Source organism: Castor canadensis, chromosome 1 (genome assembly GCF_047511655.1).
Source record: "Castor canadensis chromosome 1, mCasCan1.hap1v2, whole genome shotgun sequence".
NCBI lineage: Eukaryota > Metazoa > Chordata > Mammalia > Rodentia > Castoridae > Castor > Castor canadensis.
The window spans coordinates 192,358,594-192,379,162 of NC_133386.1; the positions used below are offsets into that span (position 1 = coordinate 192,358,594).

Here is a 20,569-nt window from a genome sequence, read left to right on the forward strand (position 1 = left end):
TTTTATTTACAATAAAAATTATGCCCATGAATAAAAAAACACCTGTATACAGTAATTTTTTTATAAAAGTGGAGAATGACAGAGAACATTTTAAGCCCTCCTTCATACACACTATAATTTGTCACTCACCTACAGCATTTATCTCTGCCATATGCTTTTGTTGTCTACAGATAATAAATTTATTCTAAAATACAATATAATTTACTCAATTATTATAGTTATATTTCATCTCTCAAACCCAAGGAAAGCAAAGACAAAAATTTTGTGTTTCATAGAATGTTTTTATAGCATTTGGTTGTTTGATTATTACAAAAAAGGCCAGGAAGTAAATATATGTTGTACCCATTTGTGCTATGACACTTTGTAGAGGGAAACCCTATTTATTCACATTCAAAACTGATATGAAGGACAAATATTGTAAGTGATATTTAATAGAAGGAATTGCATATGTTTCCCTGTTCTTTTTATGGCACATTTTACATCTTTATTCCTCAAGCTATAGATCAAAGGATTCAACATTGGAATAATGAGTGTATAAAATATAGAAGACACTTTATCAGTATCAAGGGAATGACTGGACTTGGGTTGCACGTATATAGATATCAACGTTGCATAGAAGACTATGACCACTGTCAGGTGGGACCCACAGGTGGAGAAAGCCTTGCACCTCCCCTTTGCAGAGCTCATCTTGAGAACAGCTATAAGGATGAGCAGGTAGGACACAAGGACCAACAGAAGAGAGGAAATCAAATTAAAAGCTGCAAAGATCATAATAAGTAATTCAATGTCATGTGCTTCTGAGCAGATCAAAGATAATAAAGGCATGCTATCACAGTAGAAATGATTGATGACATTGTAGCCACAGAAGGATAAAGTGAAAATCTTAATAGTGACTAAGAGAGACACAAATGCACAGTAGAGATAGGGGACTGTCACCAGTACCCAACATACTCTTTGTGACATGATGACTGTATAGAGCATTGGGTTACAGATGGCCACATAGCGGTCATAGGACATTGCAGACAGAATAAAAAGTTCACTACCAATGAACAGAAAAAAGAAAGCTAGTTGTGCGGCACAAAATGCATAGGAGATTGTATTTTGATCAACAATAAAATTTACTAACATTTTGGGTTCTATAGCTGTAGAATAACCAAGATCAGTAAAAGCCAGGTGTCTGAGAAAAAAGTACATCGGAGTCTTTAACCTAGAATCCACCATGGTAAGGATGATCATCCCCAAGTTACCCACCACTGTGCTTACATAGATGATGAAGAACAGCCCAAATAGTGTAGTCTGCAGCTCAGGGCGATCTGTGATGCCCATCAGAATGAATTCACTCACCACTGTGAGATTGTTCTTCTCCATCCTGGTTTATCTGAAAACCTATTCTAGACAAGGACAATGGTAGAGTCAATAACCTTCAAATATTATCACCAGGGGAACATTTATTATGCAACGCTAACATAAACAAAATATTTCTAAACTTCCCAATGTACTATCTAAGAAAAAAGACATATTTACATACATGAATAAACATAAAAATATTGACATAATTAGATCTGTGGTCCTTACCTAAAGTGATATTACCCACAAAAGAATGTTATTCAATATCTAGAGATATTCTGGTTTTCCTGACTTGAAGGTGAACTCCTGACGGTATATAGCAATTTGAGGCCAGTTAAACTTGATCAACATCTTACTGCTTAAAATATCCAACCCCAAACAATAGCCATATCAATAAACTTGTCTGAAACTTAAGCAATCTTTTAGATAGATGGATGCATGAATAGATAGATTTATCTATCTTGTAGATAGATAGAGAGGTTGTGAGAATAGATAGACGATAGATGGATATAGACAGACGATAGATTAGATGATAGATAGATAGATGACAGATAGATATAGATGATAGATAATAGTTACATAGGTAGATAATAAATGATAGACAGATGCAGATACATCGATAAAGATACAAGAAAACAGGAAAAATGTTTAAAAATTACTTAAAGTTTGGGTGTTAGATAAATGGTAATTATTGTAGTATTCTTTACATTTTATATTAGTTTTTTAAATAGTCAAATCCAATAGTGACATTTAATCATTACATTTAAAATGATTAAATAATATATATGCCAATAATGCATATTAAAATTTTGTAATGACAATTCAAAAAATGCACCCAAGTTTTATACAATCCTTATGATCACAGGTTGCACAGTCGAAAGTGTTCACACACTTGTTAAATATTGGACAGATGTATAATTAAAAATAAGATATGACACACTGTACAGGAAACTTTCTTCATATGAAGAAACAAACCAGGAGATATATGTACGCATTATAGTGCATGGTATATTTTGTCTACTGTATGCAAAGGATATTTGGACAAAGAATTTGTCTGAAACTCCTTCTGTCTATATAAAACAAACATGTCCTTTCTAGTTGTTTTGAAAGATGAAGCATGATTAAATGTTTCAATGTTTGTATGGTCTATGGAAAGCCTTCTCAAAGATCATGTCCATACAAATTGGTAAATAGATGATTATTTTGGCTGCACTTCTGTTGGAATCAATAGTCTTATGTATGCTGTGCAATCACTCCTCTGCTTAGTTACATTCCAGCCCTGGCTGTTTTAGACAGGACTAGCCCTAAGGAACAGGCTGTCCTGAACTTTCTGTGAAGTCCAGGCTGGTCTGACATTGAAGATCCTCTTATCTTTGCCCATCAGTGCTGATGTCTTTACGTTTTAAACCATAACAATAACCTACCTGGGAGAGTTTTTTTTCATATCTATGTCACTTTTCTGCCCAGGAGTTTAACTTCCTTTTCTGGGCTAAAATGATGAATAGATGAACAGATTGATAAGAATGTAATACAAGCAAATTCTCCCAATCTCTCCCTCATTCAGAACCTATTATATACCAACTAAAATTATGTAATCAAGGACCTTTTGTGTGGCATTACTTATTTTTTATTATCTATAACATTAATTCTATTTTTAAGTAAGTAACTTTTATGTTAATTATTGGAAAATCAGATTCTTGCCCTATGGGCTTTTTCATTATAACCGAAATATACTTATCTGTATGTTACACAACCTTTCACTTTATTGTTACTGAAGAAACTGGAACTATGAGGAAATCAGGAAGTTAGGAGAAAGAGAGATGGTGACATTGGTTTTATGAGAAGACTTATAAATTTTCGTTTGTCTAAAGAGATATTCTATCTCACTTAATTTCAGTTTTGGTGGTTGTGGGACTTGAACCCAGGCCTTATGTTTGCAATGCAAGCACTCTTCCACTTGAACCATGCCTGCAGACATTTTTGTTGTAGTTACTTCTTGGCTCAGATCTTGTATTTTTGCCTGGGGCTGGTCTTGGACCAGGATCATACTCTTCCCAAATAACTGGGATTACAGATGTGTGCCACCACACCCAGTTTATGTTTTTTGAGAAAGAGTCTCACTAACTTTTTGCCCTGGCTGTTCTCAATCCAAGATCCTCTGGAACTGTGCCTCCTGAGTAGGTGAGATTACCAGTGTGTGGCCCCATGCCTACTCTGATAGTACATTTTAAAGAAAAAATGTTTAATGTTTAGAATGCACTTTATAAAATTATATATTGTTGAAGTCTTTTACTATAGTATACAACAGCACAGAAATAAACAAAATACAATAAATTTGAGATATGCATGAACACTTACTCATATTTTGGAATCTGTGCAATGTCACAAAAACTTTTTCCAAATATGATTTAGCATATTTAGGCAAGAAAACAATTGTACAACATGAAACATATACCAATGTTTCTAATAGTCCAGAGATCATAAATATAACATAGTAGCAGGTGAATGAACTCTTAATGCAAGATTATTATTATTGAAGTGAAAAATATTAAACACTAATTTTCCTAAATTAAAAAACATCAAAACTGCAAAAGTTTATAGTGAAAACTCTAGTGACAGGTGTCTGCTCCTGAGCTAAAAGTAACTAAGTGGAAGCACACAATTTTTCAATATTATCTATGGAGCTGATAATGTGAATACATGTGAATTATAGCTAACTCACTTAAATTACAGTTTTTGTGGTTGTTGTTGCCAGATGCCCTGCCACATTCAAGCCTTGTTCTTGTATTAAATATAGCAAAGTATGTCAGGCTATGAAAGTAGATAAATATCTTTTATTTTTAAAATCTATTCACTAGAAAAATTGAAGAGCATTGTTCCATTGCAGTAAAACCGGGAAATAAAAAGTCTTCTGACACTCAAAAAAAGTTTTTAGATGCTCAGTATGGAGTAGAAATACCCTCATCCTTACCAGGAGTTCAGGAATGAATCTCACTCATACCTTTATTCTACAATGAATGACGGAGTCACAAAAATTTTTCACATCCTCTAACTATGTAAGTATTTGGAAGGATGGAGATAGGAGAGTGTTATGTCTCAAATGGTAGAGTGACTACTTTGAAAGTGTGAAGCCCTAACTTCAACTCCCAACTCCATTACAATAATAAATAAATAAATAATGAACAGACAATAAATAAACAAATGGGAAATGAGAGGGCAAATTCCTTCCGTTTTAATTTTTGCTTCTAAAAAAATTCATGTCCTTTCATTTATGCTTTATTATACAAACATAATATACATGTTTGTATATATTAGGTATAAAATAATAGGTACAAAAATTCAATATTTTCCAAGCACAAACACAATGTAGTGTTTTGCAGTTTTTTATAAGCTTTTAACCTCTTGACCGTTTCTGTACACAGTTGGTAACATAGGGTACCACATGAAACCTCTTCTTTGTTACCTGTGATGAAGCCTCCTTCTCGATTCTCCCATGTGTTTCTGAATATTGTGCATTTGAGGACGATTTATGATTTCCTTAATGTTGGAGCTCTCTCCCTGAACAGTTGCCATGCAATCTGTTGATTTACCCAACGGCACTGGAAGACTTAATGAAATGCCTGGAGGTTGTGCACTAATTCTCAGGGAGAATTTGTATTTAACTATAAATTAATTTACTTATTGTAGAATCTAGCAAACTGCTTGTGGGTTTTATTTTAGTATACTGGAATTAGTATCTCAAAGAGATTGTAGTTTTCTCATGTTCACTACAGCAGAATTCTAAATAGCCAAAATATGAAAACAATTTAGATAGTCATTCATGGATAAATGAATAAATAAAATGTGGTAAATACAAACAAAGAGATATTATTTAGGCTTAAAAATTATATTTAACAATATGCAAAAACATGGATGAACCTGAAGAACTTGAGGCTAAATTGAACAAGCAGTCACAAAAGGACAAATATTGCATGATATCACTTCCATGAGGTACATAAAATACTCAAACAGATACTGGAGTGGTGATTGCAAAAGGAGGATTTTGGGACCACTGAGAATTTGTTAATAAATGAAGACCTCATTATACAAAATGAAGAAATGCCAATGTTCTGGTGCAAGACATTGCACCTACAGTTAACAGTATTCTATTGCACATTTGGAGATTTGATGCTATGCATAATGAAATAAAAATATAAACAAAAATTAAATGGAGCCCCATTACATGATAAAATAAGTGAGGGTACGGAAAGCATTACAATAATTCAAAGTATCCAGGAAAGAAATTCCATCATTACTATGAAATCTTTATAAGAAATTTCCAGAATCCAGATGATAGAAATCAAAAGTGATGGAAGTGAAGATGGAGAGGGTCACAAGAAAACCTACAGCCACTAAATAACTAAGCATTTTGAAATACATCATGAAGAAACTGAATCCTTCTATTTCGATTTCTGCTTTGATTCATAGAACTAGACAGAGGGGGAAGCTATACATTATTGTACATGTAACAATTGCTACTAAGTCATTCTTTTTAAAATAATGAATTTTATGGCATCTGAATTTTGTCTCAAAATTAATTTTAAGTGACTTTAGATATAATCTTACAGGTTTGTTATCTGACTGCCAATTTAGTGAATTGCCTAAGTATTTATTTTGCCTGCATAATTTGCAAGAATTCCTAATAACTTCTATCATATACAATAAATAATTTTCATCTTAATTAGTTTATTATAACTTTAGGTTTGTAGAAGCATCAAATATCTCATATTCAGTATAGTTTTTAACTTGAAATTGCCCAACTTTTACAAAATACATAATTAAAGTGGACTCAATTAACTTTAATAGTTCACTTAATACTACTATTCTGCATTTTTAGATTAAAACAAATTTGTTTTCATAATGTTACATAAGAGTTCAAATGGATATGTATATATTCAAATTAGTCTTTGATTTTACTCAAAAATTAATATTTTGTGTACTTGAATTTGTATGCCCTTCCTCTTCCTATGAACCTTGGCCTAATCCACATGTGTTTTCTCATTTACTGCAGTGAAACACTATCTACTCTTTGTCACTCACATGCAAGTTGCTATTACTTAAGTATAAGTTTAAGTAAATATAATAACAAGTTATTATGAAAAACTTTTATGACTATATTCTATATACATAGAATGTGTTTATATATTATATGATTATATTTTCTATTCATGTTTTTTATTTTTCCATGTTAATTCATTTAATTGGGTTTTATTCTGTGGTCTTGCTGAATATAGAAACTTAATCATTTTCTAAATTTCTTCTTGCATTTGCCTTTCCACAAATAGCATGAAAATGTTCACATTATTCCAATTTCACACCACCACTTTGAAGTCACAATGTTTTAGATTTGTGTCAAGTTTATGAGTTTGTAAGAGTGTTTGATATCAACATTCATTTTTAATTTAAAAAATGCATTACCAATATGAGAATTATATTGTTGTGATTTTGAGAGTATACTTTGTCCAGTTTCCTGGTGATTATACATCTAAAATTTATTAATTCAACAGATGCATACTTTCATGTATTTTCTCTAATGGGTGGTTGCACTGTTTAACATTATTTGTGATTCATCTGTATAAAATTATTATTTGTAATTTTCTGTTGTGTTTAAGGACTGCATCAAAGTTTAATAATGTATGCACACTTATGCACATACTAAAAATACAAATACAAGATCAGTCAATATTCCTTCTTTGGATATGCACAGGTAATGAATATCAAAGACCATAACTTAGTTTGACATTTAATGGACAAATCATGCAATATCACAGGAAAGAGCCTGCCAACAAATGAAAGCAAATCTTTAAACACGAGTTATTACAATATATTTTGGTAAGAGATGCTGTGTCTTTGTACTTTTTGAGTTCTTAATTGAATTAATTAATTATATTTTAGAAAATATCCTTTATTTAATTCTGTGTTCTATGAATATTGTTCAGTAAGTAATAAATAAAAGAAATCCATCAGGGAGAAAAGAATAGACAAAGTAATAATTTAAAAGAATAATGAAGGAATCATTCATTTAAAATAAATGTGGAAGAAGGAAGGGAAAACACAACTGTTTAAACCTTTGAAGTACACGTTTCTGTCAATTGAAGTAGGGAATCTCACGTTGATGGAAGGGTCTGTTCAGTCAGCCAGTTCTAATTTGTTTCATGAGTTTTACTTTCTGTTATTTTTGCTCTTACTATACGTTACTTTTATAGAGTGTTTTCATTGCAATATAGTGTGGGTTTTTTGTAATACATAGGTTTGTGCTCTGGGTTTCCTATTTGCTAGACAAGTGCTGTACAACTTGAGCTATGTCCACAGCCATTTGTACTTGTGTTTGTTTGTCAGATAGAGTATCACTAATATTTTGCTCTGATCAGCCTCAAATCATAATCGTTCTATCTCAGTCTCTCAAGTACCTACAATTTCAGGTACGTGCTAGAATGTGTGGCCCTTTATTGTGGTATTTTTGTGACTGCATATAATGTACTTTGATCATATAAATCACACCTGTTACACTTTCTTTTCTTCCCTGCCCCCTTTTAATTCCTATTGTTAATGGCCTGCTATTTTTGATACCAGCATGTAATCTTAGTTCCTTTTTTGGCCCTTTAAAATTTATATATAACATTGATAAATGCTAGTGACTGTCTCTATATTCTGGGAGGGATTAAAAAATGGCTTTCATGCCTGTGCTATGGAAAAAATTTTAAAAAGAGGAAGAAATTCACCCTTAAGAATCAGCCCAGAGTTGATACCCAGGAATTTGTGCACCCAGAAATTATCTGTGGTGTCTGAACGACCAACTTTGATTATACTGCTCCACAGATCTAAGAATGGAGCAGTTTGCTTTGAACTTCAACCAGGTACCAATGACTCCATGAAAAATGGTGTGGGCTTACAGGATCAGTGATTTTTCTTATGATTAGGAAGTGTTAAGTCATACCAGCCAGATATTAATAAAAGAATTTACAATTACAACAATGGGAGAATATATAATTCAATAAAGGTGGAGATTAAAGACAGGCATATCCAACATTTTGAAGTAAAAACTATATAAATATATACCTACGTATGCTTATGTCTGCATACATCAGTTAATATCAGTATTTGTTCACACTGAATATATTCATAATCAGTATCAACATCTGAAAAGCAACAGGATGCTACAGTTACATCTTTCTGTTTATGTTTTTGTTCAGGAATATTGGGATTTGAACTCAAGGCCTTATGCTTGCTAGACAGGTGCTTAATCATTGGAACTCCACCATCAACTGGTTTTGCCTTAGGTATTTTTCAGGTTTTTATTGTCCATGATCAAGCTTGGACAGTGATCCTATAATCTATGGCCTTCTGCGTATCTGGGATAAGATGGTCCCACCATTCCTGGTTTATTGGTTCAGATGGGATCTCACTAACTTTTTGCCTGAGTTGGACTCAAACTGGAATCCTGACAATATCTGCCTCCCAAGTAGCTAGGATTACAGTAGTGAGCCACCATACAGGGCATTATAATGGAAAGGAGTGGATGGCTCATGATTTTTATTTAAAAATGCTCCCAGAGAATTTCACTAGTAAATTTAAACATTTCCATCAAACTCTCTTGATATTGACTTATATAATATCACTCTCAATTTCAGTAAATGTTAAAAATATACTTGTAGATAAACCATTGTAAATTAATGTGTATGAGAACAATAATTGTCTTGTATCTCTTTGTAAGTCATATAGCTTTTTTTTCCTTTTTAGATTCTTAATACAGTTAACGACACTATATTTTTAATGTAAATGAAATGTTGATTTCTGTCTAGAATCTAACATGTTTGATTAGTGTATTTATATATTAATATACATATCAGCTAATATTTTGTTCAGAATTTTCACACGTGATGATTTAACTTGCCTTTCATATCTCAGAAGAACTCCTCATAAAGTTGGAAAATACAACATTTCATTTGTCTTCTGGATGAATTCCAGAAGAAATTGTTTACTATTTTTCCCTTAAACCTTTAGTAGAATTCAGCAGTCATCTGTACATCATTTAAGGTATGGATAGAGAGTTATTTTTTTTTTATTGTTATGCTAGGGGTACATTGTGGCATTTGCAAAAGTTCTTACAATATATCACATATATCATACTTGAATTCACCCCCTCCACCACTTTCTTCTACTCCCCTTACCCCCATTCCTAGAATAGTTTCAACAGGTACCATTTTCTTCCATTTACGTACATGGGTACACAGTATTTGCACCACAATCACCCTCCTACACCTTTCCCCACATCCTCACTCTTCCCACTGGTAACAACAACCCAGAAGACACCTGTCCGTCTCTCCTATTCTTCAATTTTATAGAAAGAAAAAAATAACATTTTTATTTGTTTAAGATAGCCACACAGAGAGTTTACTTGTGACATTTCCATTTTTCTCTTTGATCATTTTTATACTTACTTACATGTGTATACATTATATGGGCCACCTCTTCTCCTCTCCCGCCTCCAGGCAGAAACTGTTCTGCCCTCTTGTTCTCTGATTTTGTTGAAGAAAAAACATAAAAATAAAAGATAATAAGAAAAACATAGCATTTTTGCTAGTTTGGGATAAAGATAGCTCTACAGAGAGATTCCTAGCATTGCTTCCATGCACATATGTATTATCTCTACCAGACCTCTTCACTACTTCCTGGTCCCCTTCCCATAGTGGCCTCTGCCAGTTTAAGATTACTATATTCATTCCTCTACAGTGAGCACATCAACTACATTCAAGTTTTAGGTTTCCATGTTTTTAATGCAAGTTTCCATTTTGAGATTCTTTTTTCTTACCCAGGGTGTTAAATAGTGCCTGTTTCAAAAATAAAAATATCCCACTGCTTATAATCCTAAACAGATTGTTTTAACAGAAAGTTTAGTATTCCTAATTTTTAAATTTTTATTCTAAATTTTATTGATCTTTCCAAATTATTATTTTATAAAATATTAATTTCTATTGAATCAAAATAACTTAGCCATTGTTTCAAATATATACCTTGTTTTAAATTTTGATGTACATGGATTAATTATGAAACTTTCAGAAACAACTATAATCCATGTAATAAAGAAGTAGAGAATAATAAAGAATTCAATATAGTGAATCTCTTATATTTTAAACCTCAGCTCATTTTGTTCTGTTTTGGGGTCTACATTTGAGAGACTATTAAATGTGTGGCCAACACTTCATTTTAGAAGTACAAGAGAAAAATGTACATACACACAGTTTAGTTTTTCAGATTCACATATGAGAATGTTAAATAATAAAAATGAAAAAAGCATGAAAAATATTAGAAAGTTATGGATAAAATATGTTGAGATCACACAAGTAAGAACATAGATACTTATCATACTAAGTCTCCCAAAACATGGCATTTTATCTGTTTCCTCTATATAGGATTATTAAATTCATGCAAATAATGGACCCTAGTCAAAATAAGTGCATTACCATATGGACTAAATGTGAGCACTTCATAGAGACAAAGGAAGAACATACCAGTTTCATAGGCTTGATATTCAAGAAAAAATTAAAAATTCTTACATGAGTAAGAATATTTTTACCTCAACTGCTTCAAAGATATTAGTTTTGCAATTACATACAGTATACAGTATTTGCACTGTATTCACTACTCCCCACATTGCCCGTTCCTCCTGCCCCCACCCCCTGCCAGGACCTAATCTGACTTCTTGCTCTCAGATCTTTGTAGAGGAAAAAACAGAAAAATAAAAAAGAGAAAAGAAAAAAATGATACTTTTGTTTGTTGAGATAATGGTAACTATATAGGGAGTTTCTTGAATAATATTTTTACTAAAATATATTAAGCGTTCAAATAATGGGTTTCATTATGATATATTCATTCATGTATGCAATGTATGTTGATCTTATAAACCTCTATATCATCCCTTGACACCAATGTACACATCTTGTGCCCACAGATTACCTTCCTCTTCTAAAATAGTCCCTATTTTATTTTCATGTCCTTATTCTATGAATCTAAGAATATGATAATGAAACAAATGTCTCAGTTTTCCATATGAATCTTTGCATAGTGGGTAAAATACATTCCAAACTGAAGTCACTGAAAAAGGAAGGAAAAAGGGAATGCTATTTCTGTTTTGCATTACTGCAATAAAATACCAGTGGTTGGGTGCATTGATAAAGATAAGAGGTTTATTGGGGATCATGGTTCAAGTCTAAGATCAAAGAGTTTCATTTTTGCTTTCATTTGCTAAAGTCCAGGTGATGGCCTTCTGTCTGGCAGAGCCCCAGGGTGGTTCAGGATATCACATGACAAGAAACAGGGAATATTTATGTGTAAGATTGTGACTTTTAAATAATAATTAGTTATCTGATTTAGAGAGATTATAAAGTATCCCCATCAACCAGACAAAAAGACAGTAAAAAATATAAATCTAGCTAGCAGGAGGCAGAAATAGCAAATCCATGGAGGTTTATTTTGCAAAAGTCTAAAAATTCATGCTGCTGGGTATATTCACTCATATACATATGAACAAAATTAGACAAAATCAGATGCTGCAATGATACTATAGGTGGCAGAATAAACAAATAAATTGAGTTAAAAAAACTATTTTGTACTCACATATGAAAGCAAGGGTACCAGTAAAGAAAAAACAAGGACCCTTAAATCCCCTTATGGGAAAGGGGCATGCCAGGAGATTCATGTGACTGATTCCTTTAAATCATCATGGTACAGTTACCATCCTTATAGCATCTTCAAGTTGGATTTTAAAACAACCAGTAGAAATAGGTGGCACCTAAAACAGAAGGATTGTGCTCTAACAAGAGACAAAAATCTACACAAACATTTGCATGATCACTAGATAGTTTATTGTAATAGTTGGGAATACCAAAATACCATTTAACTCATTTTAAACTCCTATTCTTTCTTACTCCCATACAACATATCCCCTTGCTGTCTGCTCTTTCAGGCTATAGATGTTAATTCATTCTGTTGTACTAGTATCTTTAATTATTTTGCAATTATTAATTTATCTCCCTCAAGGGAACCAACATCTTATATAGTTTTGCACACAGATGTATTTATACAATTTTTTATTTTGACTACTACCAAAAAGGCCAATCTTGAAAAAATATATTGGGCCCCTTTGTGCTTGCTAAACATTCTTAGCAAAACACAGTAGGTTCACATATAATTTCTGAATTGTAAGACTCAGTTTGTTTGAACATTTTAAGAAAATATTGAACTTCTTTTCCATTGCCTCTGTAGAGCATATTTTACAACTTTGTTCCTCAAACAATAGATCAATGAATTCCACATGAGGATAACCATATAAATATGGAAGATACTTTATCAGTGTCAGAAAGGTGACTGGACTTGGGCTTGATATACATGAATATCAAAGTCCCATAGAAGAATGTGACCACTGCCAGGTGGGACCCACAGGTGGAGAAAGCCTTACATCTGCCCTCAGCTGAGTTCATCCTGAAAATATTTAAAATTATGAGCAAATAGGTCAAAAAGACAACCTTTTGATTACATCAAATTACTCTTTGCTAAGACCAGGATTATCATTTCGATATCATGTGTATCTGAACTGAGGAAAGATAACAATAGGCTAGTGTCACAGTAGAAATGATTGATGACATTGTAGCCACAGAAAGATGAAGTAAAACCCTTTATGGTAGTTAGAGATATGCAGTAGAGATAAGTGATTGCTAGCATGACCTGACATACCCTTTGTGACATGATGACAGTGTAGAGCAGTGGATTACATAAGGCCACATAATAGTCATAGGACATTACAGACAGAATCATAAGTTCACAAGCAATGAATATAAAAAGAAAGCTAGTTGTGTGGCACAAAATGTAAAGGAAGCTTTATTATGATCGGCAATAAATTTTACCAACATTTCGTATAAAGACAGTTCCACATGTATATAATGTATATAATGCATGTTAACCATATTCACCACTTCAGTTACTCTTTTTGTACCTTTCCCTCCACTTCTCCAATAGTCACCCTTTTACTTTCATGACCTTGCTCTTGTTGCTTTTTTGTTTTGTTTCTTCCTAGCTTCATCAGTTGAGAAAAATTATGGAATACTTATATGTGTGTGTCTGGCTTACTTCACCTAACATGATCTTCAGATCCATTTATTTTGCAGCAAATGTTATTTATAAATAAACATCATTTATTCTTTTTTTAATTTTTATTGTTTTATTATTCATATGTGCATACAATGATTGGGTAAATTCGAATTGATTTTCCTAACTTACCAGTTTTTAAGGATATGTCTTCTCCTGGATACTACATATGTGTGTTTACATAATCTTACTCTGGCAGATTACCCTAAATATATTTTAAATATATTTATTCTGTTCTTTTTTATTCTAAAGTTTTTCTTAGTGTATATTTTCCCCCCTGCCCCCACCCCCTCCCTTACCACCCATCTGCCCCCTCCATCTGCCCCCACCCCCTCGATGCCCAGCAGAAACTATTTTGCCCTTATCTCTAATTTTGTTGAAGAGAGAGTGTAAGCAAAATAGGAAGGTCCAAGGGTTTTTGCTGGTTGAGATAAGGATAGCTATAAAGGGAGTTGACTCACATTAATTTCCTGTGCGTGTGTGTTACCTTCTAGGTTAATTCTTTTTGATCTAAACTTTTCCTATTCCTGGTCCCCTTTTCCTGTTGGCCTCAGTTGCTTTTAATGTATCTGCTTTAGTTTCTCTGTGTTAAGGGCAACAAATGCTAGCTAGTTTTTTAGGTGTGTTACCTATCCTCATACCTCCCTTGTGTGTGCTCGCTTTTATCATGTGCTCAAAGTCCAATCCCTTTGTTGTGTTTGCCCTTGATCTAATGTCCACATATGAGGGAGAACATATGATTTTTAGTTTTTTGGGCCAGGCTAACCTCACTCAGAATGATGTTCTCCAATTCCATCCATTTAGCAGCAAATGATAACATTTCGTTCTTCTTCATGGCTGCATAGAATTCCATTGTGTATAGATACCACATTTTCTTAATCCATTCGTCAGTGGTGGGGCATCTTGGCTGTTTCCATAACTTGGCTATTGTGAATAGTGCCGCAATAAACATGGGTGTTCAGGTGCCTCTGGAGTAACCTGTGTCACAGTCTGTTGGGGATATCCCCAAGAGTGGTATTGCTGGATGAAATGGTAGATCAATGTCTAGCTTTTTAAGTAGCCTCCAAATTTTTTTCCAGAGTGGTTGTGCTAGTTTACATTCCCACCAACAGTGTAAGAGGGTTCCTTTTCCCCTGCATCCTCACCAACATCTGTTTGTGGTGGTGTTGCTAATGATGGCTATTCTAACAGGGATGAGGCGGAATCTTACTGTGGTTTTAATTTGCATTTCCTTTACTGCTAGAGACGGTGAGCATTTTTTCATGTGTTTTTTGGCCATTTGAATTTCTTCTTTTGAGAAAATTCTGTTTAGTTCACTTGCCCATATCTTTATTGGTTCATTAATTTTGGGAGAATTTAGTTTTTTTAAGTTACCTACATATTCTGGTTATCAGTCCTTTGTCTGATGTAGAGCTGGCAAATATTTTCTCCCACTCTGTGGGTGTTCTCTTCACTTTAGAAACCATTTCTCTTGATGAACAGAAGCTTTTTAGTTTTATGAAGTCCCATTTATCTATGCTATCTCTTAGTTGCTGTGCTGCTGGGGTTACGTTGAGAAAGTTCTTACCTACACCTACTAACTCCAGAGTATTTCCACTCTTTCCTGTATCAACTTTAGAGTTTGTGGTCTGATATTAAGATCCTTGATCCATTTTGAGTTAATATTGGTATAGAGTGATATACATGGATCTAGTTTCAGTTTTTTGCAGACTGCTAACCAGTTTTCCCAGCAGTTTTTGTTGAAGAGGCTGCTTTTTCTCCATCGTATGTTTTTAGCGTGTTTGTCAAAGACAAGTTGGTTATACTTGTGTGGCTTCATATCTGGGTCCTCTATTCTGTTCCACTGGTCTTCATGTACATTTTGGTGCCAGTACCATGCTGTTTTTATTGTTATTGCTTTGTAATGTAGTTTGAAGTCGGGTATTGTGATACCTCCAGCATTGTTCTTTTGACTGAGTATTGCCTTGGCTATTCGTGGCCTCTTGTGTTTCCATATAAATTTAATGGTAGATTTTTCGATCTCTTTAATGAATGTCATTGGAATTTTGATGAGAATTGCATTTAACATGTAGATTACTTTTGGGAGTATAGACATTTTTACTATGTTGATTCTACCAATCCATGAGCATGGGAGATCTCTCCACTTTCTTATCTTCCTCAATCTCTTTCTTCAGAAGTTTTCCTTGTAGAGGTCTTTCACATCTTTTGTTAGGTATACACCTAGGTATTTAATTTTTTTGAGGCAATTGTAAATGGAATTGTTTTCATATATTCTTTATCAGTTTGCTCATTGTTAGTGTATAGAAATGCTAATGATTTTTCTATGTTGATTTTATATCCTGCTACCTTGCTGTAGCTATTGATGATGTCTAGAAGCTTCTGAGTAGAGGTTTTTGGGTCTTTAAGGTATAGGATCCTGTCATCTGCAAATAGGGATATTTTGACAGTTTCTTTACCTATTTGTATTCCTTTTATTCCTTCTTGTTGACTAATTGCTCTGGCTAGGAATTCCAGTACTACGTTGAATAGGAGTGGAGATAGTGGGCATCCTTGTCTAGTTCCTGATTTTAGAGGGAATGGTTTCAGTTTTTCACCATTAAGTATAATGCTGGCTGTAGGTTTGTCATATATAGCTTTTATAATGTTGAGGAACTTTCCTTCTATTCCTAGTTTTCTTAGAGCTTTTATCATGAAATTGTATTGGATCTTATCAAAGGCTTTTTCTGCATCTATTGAGATGATCAAGTGGTTTTTGTTTTTGCTTCTGTTAATGTGGTTTATTACGTTTATTGATTTTCGTATGTTGAACCACCCCTGCATTCTTGGGATGAAGCCTACTTGGTCGTGAAGAATAATCTTTTTGATGTGTTGTTGAATTCAGTTTGCCATTATTTTGTTGAGGATTTTTCTATCAATGTTCATTAGGGAGATTGGCCTATAGTTCTCCTTTTTGGAGGTGTCTTTGCCTGGTTTTGGGATAAGTGTAATACTGGCTTCATAAAATGTGTTAGGCAGTTTTCCTTCCCTTTCTATTTCGTGGAACAGTTTAAGGAGGGTTGGTATCAGTTCTTCTTTAAAGGTCTGATAGAATTCAGCAGAGAATCTATCAGGTCCTGGCTTTTCTTTTTGGGGAGACTCTTGATTGCTGCTTCAATTTCATTTTGTGTTATAGGTCTATTCAGGTGATTAATTTCCTCTTGGTTCAGTTTTGGATGATCATATGTATCTAGAAATCTGTCCATTTCTTTTAGATTTTCAAATTTATTTGAATATAGGTTCTCAAAGTAGTCTCTGATGATTTCCTGGACTTCCATGGTGTTTGTTGTTATCTCCCTTTTTGCATTCCTGATTCTACTAATTTGGGTTTTTTCTCTCCTCATTTTAGTCAGGTTTGCCAGGTGTATGTTGATCTTGTTTATTTTTTCAAAGAACCAATCTTTTGTTTCATTAATTCTTTGTATGGTTTTTTTAATTTCTATTTTGTTGATTTCAGCTCTTATTTTTATTATTTCTCTCTTTCTATTTGTTTTGGGATTTGCTTGTTCTTGTTTTTCTAGGAGTTTGAGATGTATAATTAGGTCATTGATTTGGGATCTTTCAGACTTTTTAATATATGCACGCATGGCTATAAACTTTCCTCTCAGGACTGACTTAGCTGTGTCCCATAGGTTCCGGTAGGTTGTGTTTTCATTTTCATTGACTTCCAGGAACTTTTTAATTTCCTCTTTTATTTCATCAGTGACCTGTTGTTCATTAAGTAATGAGTTATTTAGTTTCTAGCTGTTTTCATTTATTCTTTTTAATGGCTGAGAAAAACTCCATTGCATAGATACTTCACATTTTCTTTACCCATTCCTCCATTGATTACCATTTTTTCCATAATCTGGCAGTTGTGAATAGTGCCACAATAGGTATGAATGTAAGGATCTCTAATGTAAGCTGAATTATATTCTTTCATAACCAGAAGTGGTATGACTGGTTCATATGGGAGTTTATACTGATTTCAATAGTATCTGCACATATTTACAGTGCCACAAGGAAGAAATGTGATAATTTCCCCCAACATTCTCACCAACATTTGTTATTTGTTTTCTTGATCATGGACATTCTGACTGGGGCGAGGTGGAATCTCAGTCTAGTTTTGAATAGTGCTTCCATGATGGATAAGATTGTTGAATTTTTATTTACTCAATTTAGAAATGTCATTCAGTTCATTTGCCCATAAATTGATTGGATTATTTTAATCTATTTTGAGATTTTTTAAAAAGTATTTATATATTCTGCATACTAATCCTCTATGGGATGAATATCTGGCAAGTATTTCTCCCATTGTATAGGCTGTCTCTTCACTCTGCTCATTTTTTCTTTTACTGTGTAGAGCCTTTTTTAATGTAATACAAACCCATTTGTCAGTTCTTACAGTTATATCCTGAAGTATTGTAGTCAGAATGACCTTTTTATGTCTATACCTTGAAATTTCAAAGCTTTAGGTCTTTCATTAAGGTCTTTTATCTTTTTTGAGTTATTTTTTGTGCAGTGTAAGAGATTGGATCCAGTTTCAATCTTTTACATGAGAGTATCCAGTTTGTCCATCACCACTAAAGAGATTATCATCATTAATGTTTTGCAATTTTCATTTTAGAGATGTTTCAAACAGATGATTACATTTATTCTTAGGCATTTATTTTATTTTTTGTACCTAAATTTGTTCCTAATTGTTTTTGTAGCTATTATGTGTGATTGATCATTTAATTTTCATTTAAAATGATTTGCCATAATAATAGAGTAAAGCTAATAATTTTTATATGTTGATTTTTATATTCTCTAAATTTGCTAAAATTGTAAATTAATTCTAGCAGTATTTTGTTGGAATTTTGGGTGTTTTCTCTATATGATATGATGTTTTAAAAAAAACAGTGACAAGGCAACTTCCTCTTTTCTAGTATGTATTCTCTTTATTCCTTTGTTTTCCTTGATTACTCTGCCTGAAATTCTATAACTACATTGAATAAAAGTGATGTTGATCACTTTTAAGATCTTAGAGAGGAAGAACTCTGCTTTTTCCCTTTCAACACTGTATTTGCTATTGTTTTATTGTAAGTGGCATTTAATATGTTGAGTTATTTCTATACCAAATATATCAGTATTTCCATGAATAGACATTGAAACTTGTGAAGTACATTTTATTTGCCTATGGATAATGGATTTTTTCCCACATTCCAATGAAAAAATGTGCTTTGTCTAGTAAATTGTGTGTTTTGTAACAACTTGGCATAGCTAGAATGAACCACATTTTATTGTATTAAATGATCTTTTACACACACTGTTGAATTTGGTTTGCTATAATTTTGTGAAGGATTTCTGCATCTACGTTGATCAAGATCTTGGCCAGTACTTTTCTTTTTCATTGTATCCTTGTGTGGTTTTTGTACCAAGGTAAGGCTGGCCCCATGTTATATGACTGGGAGAATTGTTTCCTCTTCTATTCCAAAGCAATATTAAATGAATTAGCATTAGCTCTTATTTAATGTGTATAGTTGAACTCAGCAGAGAATTATTCTGTGCTGCACTTTGTTTGATTGGAGATGTTTATTATTGATTCAAATTTATTACCCATTATTGGTCTATTCATTTTTTAAATTTCTCCATGGTTCAATCTTGGAAAGGTTTGGGCATCCAGAAATCTGATCACTTCTAAGATAAAAAACCTTCTGTCGTAGAGTTGCTCATAAGTCTGTAATGATCTTTGTGTTAATGTCATATTAATGGCAATATCTCATTTTCTTTTCCAGTGCTCAGCATAGAACCCAGGAACACTCAACTGATGAACTTTGTACTCTGTTCATTCCCTTTTCATTTCTTCTTTATTAATTATGTCTTCTGTATTTTTTTCTTACTTATTCTAGTTAACAGTTTGTCAATCTTATTTATCTTTAAAAAATCCACACTTTATTTTATTCAGTATATTTTGTTTATATGTTTTCATTTTTTTCCTTTCATTTAAGGAACCTTTATTTTTTTTTCCTTTTTAATTTGTTTATTCATATGTGCCTACATTGTTTGAGTCATTTCTCCCCCCAACCCCCATCCCCTCTTGCTTACAGGCAGAATCTGTTCTGTCCTTATCTCTAATTTTGTAGAAGAGAAAGTGTAAGCAATAATAAGAAAGACAAAGTGTTTTTGCTAGTTGAGATAAGGATAGCTATACAGAGAGATTCCTAGCATTGTTTCCATCTACAAATGTATAACATCCAGCTGATTAATTTCTGACCTTTTCATTAATTCCTGATCCCCTTCTCATATTGACCTCTGAGGTTTTAATATTTCTCTATTAGTTCCTTTTCAGTGGGGAAATCAAAGTTGGGTTTACTACCTATCCCCATACCTCTTGTGTGTGCTCTCCCCTTATCATGTGACCCAAGTCCAACCACATTGCTGTATTTGCCCTAGATCTAAAGTCCGCATATGAGTGAGAACATATGATTTCTGGTTTTCTGAGACTCACTCAATAATATCACTCAAAATGATATTATCCAGTTCCATCCATTTACGTGTGAATGATAAGATATTCTTCACCATGGCTGAGTAAAATTCCATTGTGTATAAATACAACATTTTCTTAATCCATTCGTCAGTAGTGGGACATCTTTCCATAATTTGGCTATTGTGAATAGTGCTACAATAAACATGGGTATGCAAGTGACTCTGGAGTAACCTGTGTCACATTCCTTTGGGTGTATCTCCAGGAATGGGATTTCTGGATCATATGGCAGATCTATGTTTAGTTTTTTAAGAAGCCTCCAAATTTTTTCCTCAGTGGTTGTACTAGTTTGCATTCTGACCAGCAGTGTATGAGGGTTCCTTTCTCCCCACATCCTTGCTAACACCTGTTGTTGTTGGTGTTTTTAATGATGGTTATTCTAACAGGGGTGAGGTAGAATCTTAGTGTAGTTTTGATTTGCCTTTCTTTTATGGCTAGAGATGGTGAGCATTTTTTCTTGTGTTTTTTAGCCATTTGTATTTCTTCTTTTGAGAAAGT

The 20,569-nt window shown here is 33.2% G+C and overlaps 1 protein-coding gene across 1 annotated transcript; it reads right to left on the minus strand.

Moving 5' to 3' along the window:
- Positions 1–390: 390 nt before the first annotated feature.
- LOC109683342 (olfactory receptor 8K3-like) lies at positions 391–1,368 on the minus strand. Its single transcript, XM_074058617.1, has one exon. It carries the CDS (start codon positions 1,366–1,368, stop codon positions 391–393), a length of 978 nt encoding a protein of 325 aa, XP_073914718.1.
- Between the last annotated feature and the right edge of the window lie 19,201 nt (positions 1,369–20,569).

Coding starts and splice junctions, on each gene's coding strand:
- LOC109683342 (XM_074058617.1), bottom strand. CDS start 1,368: ATGGAGAAGAACAATCTCACAGTGGTGAGTGAATTCATTCTGATGGGC.